This window comes from Carcharodon carcharias, chromosome 18 (genome assembly GCF_017639515.1).
Source record: "Carcharodon carcharias isolate sCarCar2 chromosome 18, sCarCar2.pri, whole genome shotgun sequence".
Taxonomy (NCBI): Eukaryota; Metazoa; Chordata; class Chondrichthyes; order Lamniformes; family Lamnidae; genus Carcharodon; species Carcharodon carcharias.
The window spans coordinates 72,565,958-72,581,136 of NC_054484.1; the positions used below are offsets into that span (position 1 = coordinate 72,565,958).

A 15,179-nucleotide genomic window follows, 5' to 3' on the forward strand; every position below is an offset into this window, starting at 1 on the left:
TATCTGTTAACTACTGGCTTAAATCCCATCTTGAGTTACATGCAGAACGCAATTGACCCTAAATATGTTGTGAAATCCTGTTTTGCCCACAAGAGTCCCCTCCCCCTTAATCCATGTTTTCTGTTGGACCTGGTTTTCTAGTCTGCAATTGTCATTTCCTTGGTCTCTTTGTGACAGCAGTGTTCAGAAAGCATCTTTCACTCCTGTTTGTGTGGTTCCAGCTCCAAGAACAAAAGCTGTAAATGTTTTAGTTGCCAAGAGCTTTAGGGTTGTTTCAACTGAAAATTGCTTTAGACAGTTTCTTTTTTCTCCCCCTGCCCCCACAACTGCAGAGAAAGTATCGTGCTGCAAAGGAAGCCTATGAACAACTTTTGCAAACGGAGAATCTTTCCGCACAAGTGAAAGCAAATATTCTACAGCAGCTCGGTAAGTGTCTCAGGCACTTTTTTCAATTTCCTTTTATAATCGCAAATTATCGAATTTTTGTTACGTTCTAAATAGGAAGAAGGCATTGAAATTGTCAGAGTTGACAGTAATGTGTTTCAATCCCGAGGCAAATGTTCAAAACTAATTTGCATTGAAGCTTAAGAAATTTTCAATATGACTTATTGCAATAGAATTTACATTTTAATATTATTTTAGTTATTAACATCTGAGATTTTTATTTATTGTCTAGTCGATAGTAGGACCCATTATATTTAAATGGCTGATTTTTCTCATTTTTTAAAAGGGTTAAAAATATGATCTATGAATGCGTATCAGTCAAAATGAATGCAGTGTTGAGTTGTAGTAATATACATTTCTCTCTTCTGAGAGATCTGTGCCATCAGAACCATTTTGCAACCCTTTCCCTGGGCCTCTATATGACTATATCTGTCCTGTTCCACAGCCTGAAATTACAATGAAGTGATTTACAACCTGATCCAGCTAAGCCAAATCTCCCCTTTAAATATAGTTTAGGAGGAACAAAATGAAATGTTTATTTTTCAGACAGTTAAACTTTCCTTCATTCTAAATTAGTGTTTTTGAATATAAACAACTTTATGCTTTATTTCAAAGTTGACTATGCTTCAGAATTCAAAATCCATAGTTTGAAACTGTTAACCTCTGAAAAGAATCTATGCATGTGGGTTGAAAATCCTTTGCTTTACTGTGATGCTAATCCTCTGCTAGCCATTTCTATATGATCCAGATAATGTTTGCTTCAAATGCGTATTGTTGATTTATACCTTGGATGACTTCATTTGGCATTACTGCACCCAAATGTTGGGATTCTTAGTTCATTGTAAGCTTATCCATAAGTTTTCTACCTTTACTTTGACATGCAGTATTATTAAAAAATTGGCTATGTGGGTGCTCAATACCTGGTAGTAATTTTAAAACAGTTTTTCAGTTATGGAAAGGAAATGCATGCCATTTACATGAGCTTTAAAATATCTGTACACCTCTATTTCTTGAATATCAAGGATATGGCCATCTTTTCGTAAGATGTGTGGTGATATGTTTACACTAACATTTGTTCCAGGACCATATTCTGGGAACATTTGGTTTTGTTTTATGCTGTTCACTGTTCATTTGGTATAATTTTATGTTTTGGCCTTTTTTGTACTGTTGTATTAGCAGGAACCATGAAATCACATTTTTGTGAAGAATAAATAACCCAGAATATAACTTCACTAATGTTGGTCTTATAATAAGTATGATAAATGTTTAGATTCCTTTAGCTTCAGTACTAGACAAATGGTTTTAATTTATAATTTAACTTACTTACTGCAATTTGCATTGGCATGTGCTTTCAAATTGCCTCACACTGAAAGTAAATTCTAATGTAACTTTATTTTAAAAGTCCCCCCAGACACGCTTAGCTCTTTGGGCACAAGTTGGGGATTGATTGCAGTTTCCATTAGCTGAGAACTAATCACACCAGAGTGGTGTCCTGTCATAAATCTATTCACATTGCCTTTAGAGCTGTTTTGCTGACCATCTCTGCCATGTTGCTATGGCAATTCCATTGTTGACTTCTAACCACAGGTGCTTAAAATACTGGCTTCTTATTGAAACAGTATCTTCCAAAGGAACTTGGGAAACATTTTATGTCTGGTTGCTGCCTCTGTTCTCTATCCACTGTGTTTTTATGTCTGGTTCACAAGTTAGGTTGTTTATGTTAAAGTGATGGCTTTAATCAGGCTAATCTTTATACAACCAACTGCGAATATACGGCCTTGTATTGATATTCTTCCATTTAGTTTTACTTCTGTAAGATTAAATAATTTTTTCATCTTCATAGGCTTTTTACCTTTTTAATTGTCTAAGGTTACTTCTAGCTCTGCTGAAAAACTGTAGCTGTGAATTAGATCCTTGCTGTGAAGTGCACTTTTTCCATGTAGTATGCATGCCATGTGTTTACTTTTTCTATTCAATAAATGCAATAAGAATTAAAGTTCTAGATTGACAGGTTTCATCATCTGCTTAGAAAGTGACTACATTTCAGTGCGCATTATATTGTAAAAGTTCAATATCCAAAGACTTCTGAGATTCATAGATGATATCATTTGAAAGTCCAAATCAAGTGTTACATTTTCATTACTGGTTTCTTATAGGTGATATATTGGTGTGATGTACATCCCAGTTTTTACTGAAATGGCTGTTGTATGATTTTCATGCCAATATTATTGATTAGGGTAAATATCTTTTTATCTCAATCCCTTATAAAAGTAACCTTAATTTAGTTCAAATTCCAAAGGAAAGATGGTCAGCGCTAGGTCCCAAAATGCCTCTGCAGTCATTCCATCCTTTCTGCCCTCATGCCCTTTGCCCATGGGCAAAATTGCCATAAACTGTATTCTTAAGCTCCGTATGTGTTTTGATCCTTGAATTGCATGTCAAATAAATGGAAAATCATGTGTGAAGCTGAAAGAGTTGTAATCTTGAGGATTGGGAGGGTGTTTCAAACTGGAAGATGATCCATTTTCTCTCCCTCACATAGAGCAAGACAAAGAAGCAGCCTGGAAATTTTAGGAAATGTGCCTCCATCAATACCTGAAAAGATGAAGGCTTAGACACTTTAAACGTATGCAGAGATAAGGATGAAATTTAACGAGAAAGTATAGAACAGCTTACCAGTTCAATATGCCACTAAGCTTTCCACTACTTGTCCAGCTAGAATCTGTCTACCCCTTAGGGTAGTGAGGTGAAAAGGCACACAGCCTGAATGATTTACTGAGTCAATCAGGTTTCAGGGAGACAGAATGTCTCCATTATTGTTGCTCTTGCATAGAGCAAACATGGACATGCCAGCCAAATGGCCTCTTTTTGTGTTGCAACCATTCTATGATTTTATTAAATGTCTTAGAATACTGCAGATTATCCATTGACATAATCATTCCTTTGGAATTTGAACTAAATTTGAATGTTACTTCTATAAGGGATTGAGATAAAAAGGTTTTGGTAACTGATTCCTGTTTGCCATAGAAGATTGACTTAGTTTCAAACTTCTATCATGTGGTCAAATGGAACCACTTTGACTGCGGAGAGATATTACTTACCTCTTATCCCCATTCCCCCTTCAGAAGCTTTGTTAGTACTTGTGTCTTGTCATTGCCACCTGTCTTTTCCATTTGAGGGTGAAGTCAACTTGTCGTCACGAGTTTCTGCCATGGGTGGCCTTGTAATTGAACAGACCAGTTATCGACCTGCATATCTTTGGGCACATGGGGCACGTTGTCCCATAAAGTAGTGAAAAGGGCACTAGCGTTTGTTCCATTGAATAGAGACATTGCTGATGGAATTTCTCTAGCAGTGCAAGGCATTGGAATAAAAGGGACAATAGTAATGTGGATGCAAAATTTGGGCTTTCCAATTGGAGAGAGTGTAGAAGAGGTTTACAAGAATAGTTCCAGGGAATCAAGGCCATTGAGTTATAATGAGGCCATTCAGTTGTAAGGAAACATTGGAGAAGTTGGGACTGTTTTGGAGAGGAGAAGGCTAAGAGGAGACTTGATAGAAGTTTTCAAAATCATGAGGGATCTGAGCAGAGCCAATAAGGAGAAACTGTTCCCGCTCGTAAACAGATTGAGAACCAGAGGGCACAGTTTTAAAGTGTTTTGCAAAAGAAGCAAATGTGAGGTGAGAAAATACTTTTTCACACAGCAAGTAGTTAGGGTTTGGAATGCACTGCCTGGAAGTGTGGTGGAGACAGATTCAATTGAGGCATTCAAGAGGGCATTGGATGATTATTTAAATAGAAACAATGTGCGTGCTTACAGCGAAAAGGCACGAGATTGGCACGAAGTTAAAATGCTCAGAGGACTGGTGCAGACATGATGGGCCAAATGGCCTCCTCCTACACCATAATGATTCTGTGATTCTGCCTTGGTACTAGATGATTGAACAAGTCGATCATCTGTCCAACAGGCATCAGTTGCCACATGGATCAAATGATGCAGACATCACTTAGATCTTTGACCCGAACATTGACATAATCTAGGAGGTGCCAGTGCTTTGATCTAGGATGCATCCATGTGGTTTTTTATTTGTCCTTCTGGTGGAAGAAGGTGTTTGTTATGACGATGCCATGCTGAGCACACTGTCAGCAGCAGGATATCATTTGCATTGGCTTTGCCCACCCCATTTTTTACCAGTCATTCTGCTCAAGACATCTGAGTCACTGCCAATCCTGGCATTAAAATACCCCAGAAGGATGATCGTTTCTTTTTTGGAGGCAGCAGGACATCTTCTCTAGCCCCTCCCCATTTGGGCTGAGCTGAGGGTATCCTGAAGAGGCTGCGCAGCCACAAACGCTGGCATCCAAAAATACCTCTGTCCCAACACAGTCACTTGTGAGCAGATTTTTGACGAGAGACTAGGTTCACTGTCCCTGTTGCCAATTCCCCAGCACCACAGGACTTTGCAAATGGACTGTGGTAGAAGCCTGCTCATGACTTTGTTTAGGAGGGGACTGTGGAGCACTGTCATTATCCACATAAGCTTGATGAGTTGCCGATTAGATTTCAGTAAAGCGTCTAACCACGATGACCGGGGCCACTTTGCCACTGCAGCCTCCTGCCTTCACAGCCAGTGAGACACATGGTCTTTCTTCACTTGTTCTGCTGTTGAGGATTTTTTTGATCTGCACTTTGTTAAGTACTTCTGCCCTGATCCTGACCTTGCCACTATGGGTGACCCTACCAGGAGCAAGGAGCATTACTCATGGGATTGTTGGAATGCACAAGCCTCTCCCATCAGGTCAAGGTGACAATCCATGGAGAAAATAGTTGTGCATTAGTCAGTTAGCATGCATGGGCTTGAAACCCTGGTGGGGAGCTTCAGTAGCAACAGCATTTATAAGCTGGTAGGTACCAAGCCTTGGAAGATCTTTGCAAATCAAGTCATGCCTTCAGGTCCAACCCAATCAACCAAACAACAGAGGTCTGTCTTTAGCATAGGGGAATAACTTGCACAGGGCAGCTAGTGGCGTGCTAGTCATTTTGATTCTGTTCATCTTTAGGCCCATGTTTATCCATCACCAAATCTTTAATACAGGTCCTCTTGTGAAGTGTTTTGCAAACAGACATAACCATGTAAGCCTGATTTGCCCCCCCCCCCCTTTCCCCCCTGCACCCCTCCCAGGATACCCTTCTGACCAATTAATGTAGACAAAATCCATGATTGATCTGTCCTTGAAACCATTTATCCTTTTTTGCCAAAAAATCCACCTCACAACTTGGTCATGTGTCTCAGTATGGGCTGGAGGAGGCGCTTTTCTTGTATTTCTTGAAATTCTGCAAAATAAAGGAGAACTGTTTAGATGCTTTTATACACCACAAGCTTAACTTGAAATAAAAATGGAAAATACTAGAAATACGCAGCAGGTGACTCAACATCTGCAAAGAAAGAAACAAGTTATAATTCATTATAACGAAAACAATGGGTAAAAAGAGGCAAAACCAAAGAACTTGATACCAATGTGGCTCTGAAGGCCGTTCAGGATCTCCAGGTACTGATGTGCATCACCAATTGGAAGAGACCTCTGTATCTTGTAGTCAATGCCATGAAGTTGCCTCTTGAGCCATACAATACCAGAGTATGATATTTGGGAGCACCAACCATAGAAGGCACCAGATATCTCCTGAAAAGTTGTGTTACAATAATTTCAGAAAAATTCACCACTTAAGATGCTATCCAACACATCAGTTCATTAGTTGCATCAATGAATATAAATGAATAACCTTATTTCACACTTGTTTTGACAGAGGGCTTCAGTCAGTTGATCATACAAACAAAGAGCAGGAGTAGGCCATTCAGCCCCTTGAGCCTGCTCCACCACTTAATAAGATCACGGCTGATCTGGTAGTAACCTGAAATCTGCATCCCACCTACTCGCGATAACCTATAATCCCTTTGCTTACCAAGAATCTATCCACCTCTGCCTTAAAAATATTCAAAGACTCTACTTCCGCCATCTTTTCAGGAAGAGAGTTCCAACGACTCAACTCTGAGTGAAAAATTTCACATCATCTGTTTTAAATGAGTGACCTCCTATTTTTAAACAGGAACCCCTAGTTCTAGATTCTCCCACATCCTCTCCACATCCACCCTGTCAAGACCCCACAGGATCTTGTATGTTTCAATCAAGTTGTCTCTTACTCTTCTAAACTCCAGCGTCTTACTAACACAGCAAATTGTCTGGCCCCTCCCACTCTCTGTAATTTCCTTTAGTCCTCAGAAATATCTGTACTGCTTTAAATCTGACCTCATGTGCATCCCCAATTTTAATCGCCCCACCACTAGTGGCCGGGCCTCCAACTGCCAAGTCCTAAGTTATGGAATTCCCTCCTAAACTTTTCCACCTCTCTGCCTCGTTTTCTTCCTTTTAAGACGAACCTCAAAACTTCTCTCTTTGACCAAGCTTTTTGATTATCAGAACTAATATCTCCTATGTGGCTCGATGTTGTATTTGTTTTTTTTTAAGATCCCTGTGAAGCACCTTGGAATGTTTTGTTACATTAAAGTTGTTAAATAAATACAAGTTATTGGGTCAAACATCAATTTAATATGGTGCTCCCTCCACATCCAAGAGGCATCCTCACAGGTTTTAGAGCTCTGGTCTTAACTGTTGGCAGTAATCCAGAGGAACCTTTCAGTTCACAATGGACAACAGATTTCAAGCAGTGGCAAAATGTCATTTTGAGGCATTCCAGCATGCCATCGAAGATGGAATAGATGAAGAGGAGGGGACATGGAAAGGAGGCCAAAATCTGAGGTGTGTAGGATGGTACTGGCAGTTAAGGTTAGAGAAAATTAGAGTTAGGCAGAAGTGAGAATGTGGAAATGGGGGTAAGGGTTTTCTCTCTATGTTCATAAAATCAGTTTTCACTTCTATGTTTCCCACGTTTTTTTTTCTCAGTTTCAATACGCTATTTAAATGAGCAAACAGAAATGAAAACCTTGTTGAACTATTAAGCCATTTGCTTAAGCTATTTGTCTCAAATAATTTCAGGGTTACTTCCAAGTGAATGTTTATATGCAAATACATTATCACCTTCTAAATGTATAGTTGAACTGATTCTTTCCCTAAATACTTACAGACAACCCTAGAATATTTCTTAGTTGTAAGTGACTAAGTTAATTAAATAGTTTGTTTTTATTCTAATACGCATTTGATTTTAGATTTCCTGCTGGAGTGAATTCAAAATACTATTACATTTATATAACAGCTTTAAGAAAGAAAAACATCCTCTTTCACTAATGCAGCACACCTTCACAGAAGGAAACATTAGTAAGTGGCACTGAGATTGCTGAAGGAGGTGACTTTTAAGCAGGCTCTTAAAAGCAGAGAGAAGTGGAGAGGTTTAGTGAGGGCATTCCAGACTCTAGGGCCTCGATAGCTTCAGAAATGATCACCAATGCCAGATTAAGAAGAGTACTAAGTTCTCCAAAGATTGTAGGGCTGGAGGAGGTTGCAGAAATGGACACGGAGACATGAAGCCAAGAAGGCATTTAAACACAAGGATGAGAGTTTTAAATTTGAAGGTTTGGAAGATTCGTGCCAATATAAGACTATTAAACTAATTGAAAAAAGGGTGTGGAGGAAGAAACTTTTAGCTGAGAAATATTTTGTTATTGTCATGGATAACAATGCTAATGGTACTATTCTAACTTTTGTGAAATGGTATTTTTATTTAGCTCATCTGTAGTTGTTGGTTCAGTAATACTTCCAGCAAAGGAAGCGCTGCTGTCTTCATGCCTTCTAGAACTGTGGTGGAGCTTACATACTGATGTTCAATTTAAAATGGCCTTTGGTTAAGATTTAATTAAGCTGCTAAAATTTAAAATGTTGCTTCTTGACTACTGTAAATCACAAATGTTTTTTTCATGTATAAACTTTACTTTTTTGACTTTTTAAATTTTGGTGAAATTATTTATACAACCTAAATTTTTTGGTATCCAAATCCCATTTCCTGTGTTAATCAGCCATGCAATGGAGAGGATGGGTGGATGAGTTCTTTTTCCAACCTCAGACAGTGTTGTTTTAAAATAGTTGCTTGTAAACTTTTGTGGGTGGTTACTCTTTTTTTAGAAAAACATTGGGCCTTGACTTTGTACCTTCATACAGATCTCTGAATTAGCAATATGTGGGTTCAAACTTTTGTCCCTCATGCATTGCAGAATATCAGATGATCATGTAGTGCCTTAAGGGAATTAACTTTAGCATTTGTGTTACACTTCCATTGAATTTAAATCTTTCAATGTAAAGCTGGCATGGTAGCTGAAATGAACGAGTGTCTGAATCTAAACCAAGGGGTTGTGCATTTGAATTGTAGCGATTTTGGCCATTTAGACTTGATCGCTTCACTCAGGTGTCCTTCAGCTATTCCATCAATTTTTCAGTGAAGACTGCACAAGCAGGATAGTTTCATTCTGTAAGAAAAAATTAAAATCCTCTAGTTTATGAAGTGGAATTTTGTATAACTCGTATGAATAACGTGCAAGGGAAGGAGATAAATCAGTACTAGAGTATGGAAATACATTCCAAGATTCATTGATGCAGCTCAGAAGCTGTATTGTACACCCTCAATTGTTCTTAGCTTCTGCATAATTTGAAGACAGTGCCATTTTCCAGACATAAACTTAGTTGATTAAATCTTCCCAGATTTTGCCATTCCATGTGCACATAGACAATAATTTAATATTTAAAAAAATATGGTAGGGGCTCAACATTCCAGACAGACTGAAACTGAACGTAGCCCTGAAATGTTGATGAATATAATGATTATTGTGCACTACAATAAAGCTTAAGAGCAGGGGAAGGCCTTCATGGCAGTGACATTCCATTGCCTAGTCCCCTAACTTTACTGTAGGTATGAATTTTGAATATATTTTCATTAACTTACAAAGTGTACCATATTAAACTGCATTTGTAGCTATCCTCTTTTAACTAATTTTTAAAAATTAATTTACAGTAAGTGGGTACCGTTGGCTAGGCCAGCATTTATTGCCCATCCATAATTAGCCTTGAGAAGGTGTCTTGAATTGTTGCAGTCCCTGTGGCAGCTCATACAAGTTTCAAGGTGCCTAGTTCAACTCAAGTCTGTGGCTTTGTTATTGTTCCTTCTATACTCCTTTCAAAATTATTTTCCCTTGCAAGAGGAAAATTGGTATATAAAACAAATAGAACAATTGTGTGGGCAGCAAGTTGAAACATTTTATCCACCAAAAAATTGTCTTGCATTGAAAGCAGTTTTAACACTGTTGGACATATGGGTCAAAACGTGTTAGTACAGAAGTAGGGATATAGTTAACTAATTAATGTTCCTGTATTGCAGGCTGGATGCATCACACAGTGGAGCCAATAGGAGACAAAACAACTAAGGAAGGTCTTGCTATTCAGTGTCTCCAGAAATCTCTAGAGGCAGATCCTAACTCTGGCCAATCCTGGTACTTCCTTGGCAGGTAGAAATGAAGTTACTTGATATAATGCTGATCTTTGAATCAATTATTTAAAAAAAAATGTTTGGCATCCTTAATCTAATTATTTATCTGAAAACTAAAACAAAAATCTGAAAATCTGAAACCCAGTACTGATGAAGTTTTATAATCTTTCCCTTTCAGATGCTCATTGACCTGCTGTGTATTTCCAATATTTTCTGTTTTTATATTGGTATTTATCTGTCATTTGTGTTTCAAATTCCTTACTGTTGCTTGCACTTGCCTTCAGCTGAGATGCTAGTAGGTGCCAAGAAATCCATTCCTTGTTCTTGAATTTATGGTGATCTGAAGTTCATTTGACTGCATGTCTCTGGCTTATGCCATTCTAGAGTGTTAAGTGCAGTACTGGAGAAATGTTAACAAAACTGTCAGTACAGTACAAAATCATGACTGGAATAAAATCATACTGTCATTTATACCATGATAAATTGCTTCAGTTTATAAATCTGCATTGATCCTATTTTCTGTGAAATACCAACATCTTTTACTACTTTTCATGCCTATGAAACACTCTTTGGACACAATTGTTATCCAAAAAGTGTCTCTTTATATAACTTCAGCAGCAGTAGCTGCTGACAGTCAGAGCTACGGGGATTCTTGTTTTACCCACGTTTATTAGAATTTCCTAAAACAAATTGACTATGCAAAATTTCTAACCTTAATCTCTACTAGCCTGATTTGGATGTAGCCTTACAGCAGGAACTGAATGAGGCACCTCAGAGATTAACAATCTCCACTCAGACTTAATTGATCTTAAAATAAGAATTGAGGCAAATAGGATTTCCAAAAAGGTTGGGTAGAATTGATATGAGTTTGAAGAGTTTCTAAAGATAATGATAAAAGTACTCATGCACAACTGAGAGATGGTAGGTTTTGCCAAAAACCAGGAGGTTTGTAAAATGTTTTTATAGAAGTGCATAAAATATACAGCACAAAAATAAGCCATTCAAGCCCATCCAGTCCATGCCAGCATTAATGCTCCACCCAAGTCTCCTCTCTGTTGGGTTATTGCAGGGCTAAAATTGTTTTGTGTTGATATTGGGGAAACAGCTGATTAAACAACCACTCAATCTTTGACTTGTGGTGAATTACAGCTGTACCTCAGTGGATGACCAGCTCCAGGAGATTTAAAACTACCTCTTGGCACTGGTGGCGCACCTCATGAGCGACTTCAATCCTGAATATGTTGCCAACTCGAATATTCAAGGAGGCTTCATCCCATGAGCGCTTCCCTTCAAGCACCCACACTACTGCTGTTGGGTTTCTCAAGATGCATTACCTCCCACGCCAATTAGAAAGCAAATAGGCTCTTTTTTTACCTGATTGGGCGATCCCTGTCGGTTGAACAGGTCTTTTTTTCCTCATTCCTAGTATTTTATTAGCTAATAAGCTAAAATGTTCAAGGAAAATGGAAAGCATCATTTTTTTCATGCCCCTAAGATATTTCTCAGAGATTGTTAGCAGCAGTGCCCTAGAGATTTATCTTCAATGCATGGAGACTGCAAGAAAATGTTGGATGGCTGGCAACCCTACTCCTGAATTACATTACATATTTTGTTGGGGTTTCTGCTTTTCGTTAAGAAGACTGTATTTTAAGAAATCAATTAAGATAAGTTCAAATTCATTTACCTTGTATTATGACCACAAAAATTCCAGTATGCACACTATCTGCAAGGCAGCTGCTTGAAATAATCTTCATGCTTTATAAAATGTGATTAAGGCATTGATTTGACTGTTAAGAATTGTACCTCAACGTGAAGCCAAAGTGCCCACCTCTCTTGTACCACTACTTGGTGTACTACACTCTTATGTGAAACCTGAATGGGTAAAAATATTAATTTACCTATGTTTGGTGTTACCTTTCTCATTCTTTTAGATGCATTTTAACCTCCATATATGAAGCTGCCTTCCTGTCACTTCACCCGGTGCAATTTGGAGGTTCCCTTTTGTGCATCTTATTTTATTGTATCACTTGTGCTTTCCTTGTGTACCCTTAACTGAAGGTTGCTCTCCCCTTGTGTACTCTTAAGAACTGAAGGTTGCCTCCAAACTATATGCATGCATACATATCAGGCTATGGCTGGGGAGAAGACTGTCCAGTGGAGCACATAAAATTTAAATCAAGCTATTCTTATTCCTCTGTGTCTAATTGCCCTCCCGCTTTGAGCAGGGGCACAGCAGTGTAATGTTATGCAGCTGGGCTAATAATCCAGAGGGCTGGATTAGTTTAACTATAATATATCAGTTTAAAACTGTTCAGATCCCGGTATGGTAGTTTGAGAATTTTGATTCATTTTTTAAAATCTGTCAAAGTAACCATGAAACTGGATTGTCATAAAAACTCAATGAGTCCATCCTTGGTGTCAGCAGTGGATTGGTGGTAGCACTCATGCCTCTGAGTCAAGGCTATGGGTTCAGGTGACCATCCATAGACTTGGGCACATAATTTAGATTGACACTTTAGTACTGAGAGAGTGCTGCATTGTTGGAGGTGCTGTCTTTCGATGAGACATTGAACTGAGAAGGTCTGCCCCTCTGGTGGATGTAAAAGATCCCATGACATGATTTGAAGAAGAGAAAGGGAGTTCTCTCATGTCTCCTGGCTGACAATTGCTATTGTTCAGCCAACATTACTAAATTTGACTAGTTGGTTATTACCACATATTTGCTGTGTGCAAGTTGGCTGCCACAGTAACTACACTTCAAAAGTGTACAGTCCTTTACGAGGTCCTGAGGCCTTTAAAGGTGTCATGTAAGTATAAATCTTTCTTACCCAGTCTGACCTCCTATGTGACTCCAGTCCCACACCCAATATAGTTGGCTCTTAATTGCCACTGAAGTGACCTAGTAAGCCACTAGGTTATTTTATCAAACCGTTACAAGATGAAGATCTATCACCTTGTGAAGATGGGTAATAATTGCTGACCTTACCAGCAATGGTCACACCCCCAAGAATCAATTTTTAAAAAATGTTTGACCAGGCATTTTCATTTGTGAAAAAGATGGAGTCATTCAAAAAAATGAAGGTCATATCTAAAGTAAGTCATGTTTTGTGTATCAATTAGTAGCTATACACTGTGTACCACAATGCCTTTGTATTTTCCTATATATACACACACAGGTAAAATGTTTTAAATAACAGTTTCAGTGGAGTTCGCTTAAGGTAAGTTGCAAATGCCTTGGGTGAATTTTTTATAACGCCATTATTATCTAAAGTACATGGAGACTTGAATTGGCAAAATAACATCTGATTTGAATGCATGTATATTGAATTGTAAGTGTTATGTTTTTTACAGGTGCTATTCAAGCATTGGCAAAGTTCAGGATGCCTTCTTATCATACAGGCATTCCATTGATAAGTCAGAAGCAAGTGCTGATACATGGTGTTCAATAGGGTAAGAAGTGGCAGATACTTAAAGCTAGATGGAAAGATAGAAACACAGGAATGTTCTGATAATTTTAGTTTGTCATTTCATTATCTGCATCTATTCAGTCCTGTTTGCTGTTTTGTTTACTGTTTTAGGGTGTTGTATCAGCAACAGAACCAGCCAATGGATGCTTTACAGGCCTATATCTGTGCTGTTCAGCTGGACCATGGACATGCTGCAGCCTGGATGGACCTGGGAACACTCTATGAATCCTGCAATCAACCTCAGGATGCAATTAAATGTTACATAAATGCAACTAGGAGCAAAAATTGTAGTAATACTTCTGCACTCACAGCAAGGATAAAGTACTTACAGGTAAACTGGTTTGGGGTGTGGTATCTAAATGCATATTATTCATCTCAAAAATTAAATGGATTATTTCTATTGGATTTAAAGGATTTACATCATTGGATTAGACAGAAAACTTCTGTAGGGTTTATTATTGACTAGCTACATTGCACAGAATTAGAAAGATATTTCTAAAGCAATAATTTTTAGTTTAACCAGATACCATCCAAGGAATATAATTTGAATGGGCAACTTAAGCATTGTAAGAAGTTAATTATAACAGATGTCTTGTGCTTTAATTGTGTTTTTAAAATAGAAGTTACGGTTCACAAATTTGTAATCAAATTAGCTTTATGCAGTACCGCATAGCAGGTTATATGAATCACATTGTTAAAATTGTGTTCAACTTAGAACTTGGAGATCTGAAGAAAGCAGTCAGTTGCTTTTCACTGCTTCAGGCCTAATCAGGGAAAATTGCTGAATGTCCCATTATTTTTTTTTGCCCAAATTGCCTGCTATATGGTATCTTAAGTGCAAAGCTATTCTTTTCTTTAAGTCCTACCTGCATACACAGTATTTCTACATAAGCCATTGTTAATGCAAGTGACATTGAATTCTTCTGTTAAAGCTGCAGTATCTTTCTTTGTTTGACTTCATAATCTGAGGATACTTTTCAGATCCATTTGATAAAATTTTCACATGGCCTAAAAGGTAAAGGTATGCTTGGTGTAGTATTAGGCCACAGGAATCTTCCAAATTACATTCCTAGTCTGTGTTGAGATAAGTGCTGACAACCAGGATTTTAATTGGAGATCTCAGAGCCAGCCAGTGTTTCACACTGGATTGCAATTCAGTAACCACTGCCAGAAATTTCTTGGATGCCAGGTGAGGATAAGTTTCAGCTTAGGTGTAATGACCTCTGTGCAAATGACACACCAAACTCATTTTCAAGCTCACATTTGAAGAATAGTAACTTTGCAACTCTGCTGAAGGGCTGCTGGCACTTGCGGAACCATATCTCAAGAATCAGCACCTTCAGGAGGGAGGGAGGAAAGTTGAGGATGGGAAAGATAAATTATTTTACAGTTCACATTCTGTGGTTTATGGGTCTCAGCTACTCCAAAACTCATGCCTCAAAATGCTGTTACCAATCCTGTCAGTTGATCAATATTCTGGTCTGGCCAAGTGTGATTTTGGACAGTATCGGTAAGCCTTTCGTGGGTTGGGGCAGGGGAGGTGTGGTGAGGTAGGAATACCAGATGTGGCAGATACCAGTTCTCATCTAAAATCTATATGTACTTTCCCGTGAAGGGTCATTGGATAGTAATGGGGAACAAAAGTCCTGGCTGGGTTTTTTGCCCATTTTCTCCTTTACCTGGTCACTTAAGACTACTTGTAGTGTTTGTACTGTTGTCCTTTCTGAGCTCAGCTAACTCAGCACAGACCAGAGGTTAAACTTGGGACCTTCTAGCCTGT

General features: G+C 38.3%; 1 protein-coding gene across 2 annotated transcripts in view; it reads left to right on the forward strand.

The window, feature by feature from the left end:
* kdm6a (lysine (K)-specific demethylase 6A) overlaps positions 1-15,179 on the forward strand; it is a 284,665-nt gene that overhangs the window by 205,145 nt on the left and 64,341 nt on the right. For both annotated transcript variants that reach the window (XM_041210596.1, XM_041210597.1), the window contains exons 9-12: positions 333-426; positions 9,825-9,951; positions 13,284-13,382; positions 13,511-13,730. In XM_041210596.1, coding sequence (XP_041066530.1) covers positions 333-426; positions 9,825-9,951; positions 13,284-13,382; positions 13,511-13,730 — 540 coding nt within the window. The remainder of the gene's footprint in view (positions 1-332; positions 427-9,824; positions 9,952-13,283; positions 13,383-13,510; positions 13,731-15,179) is intronic.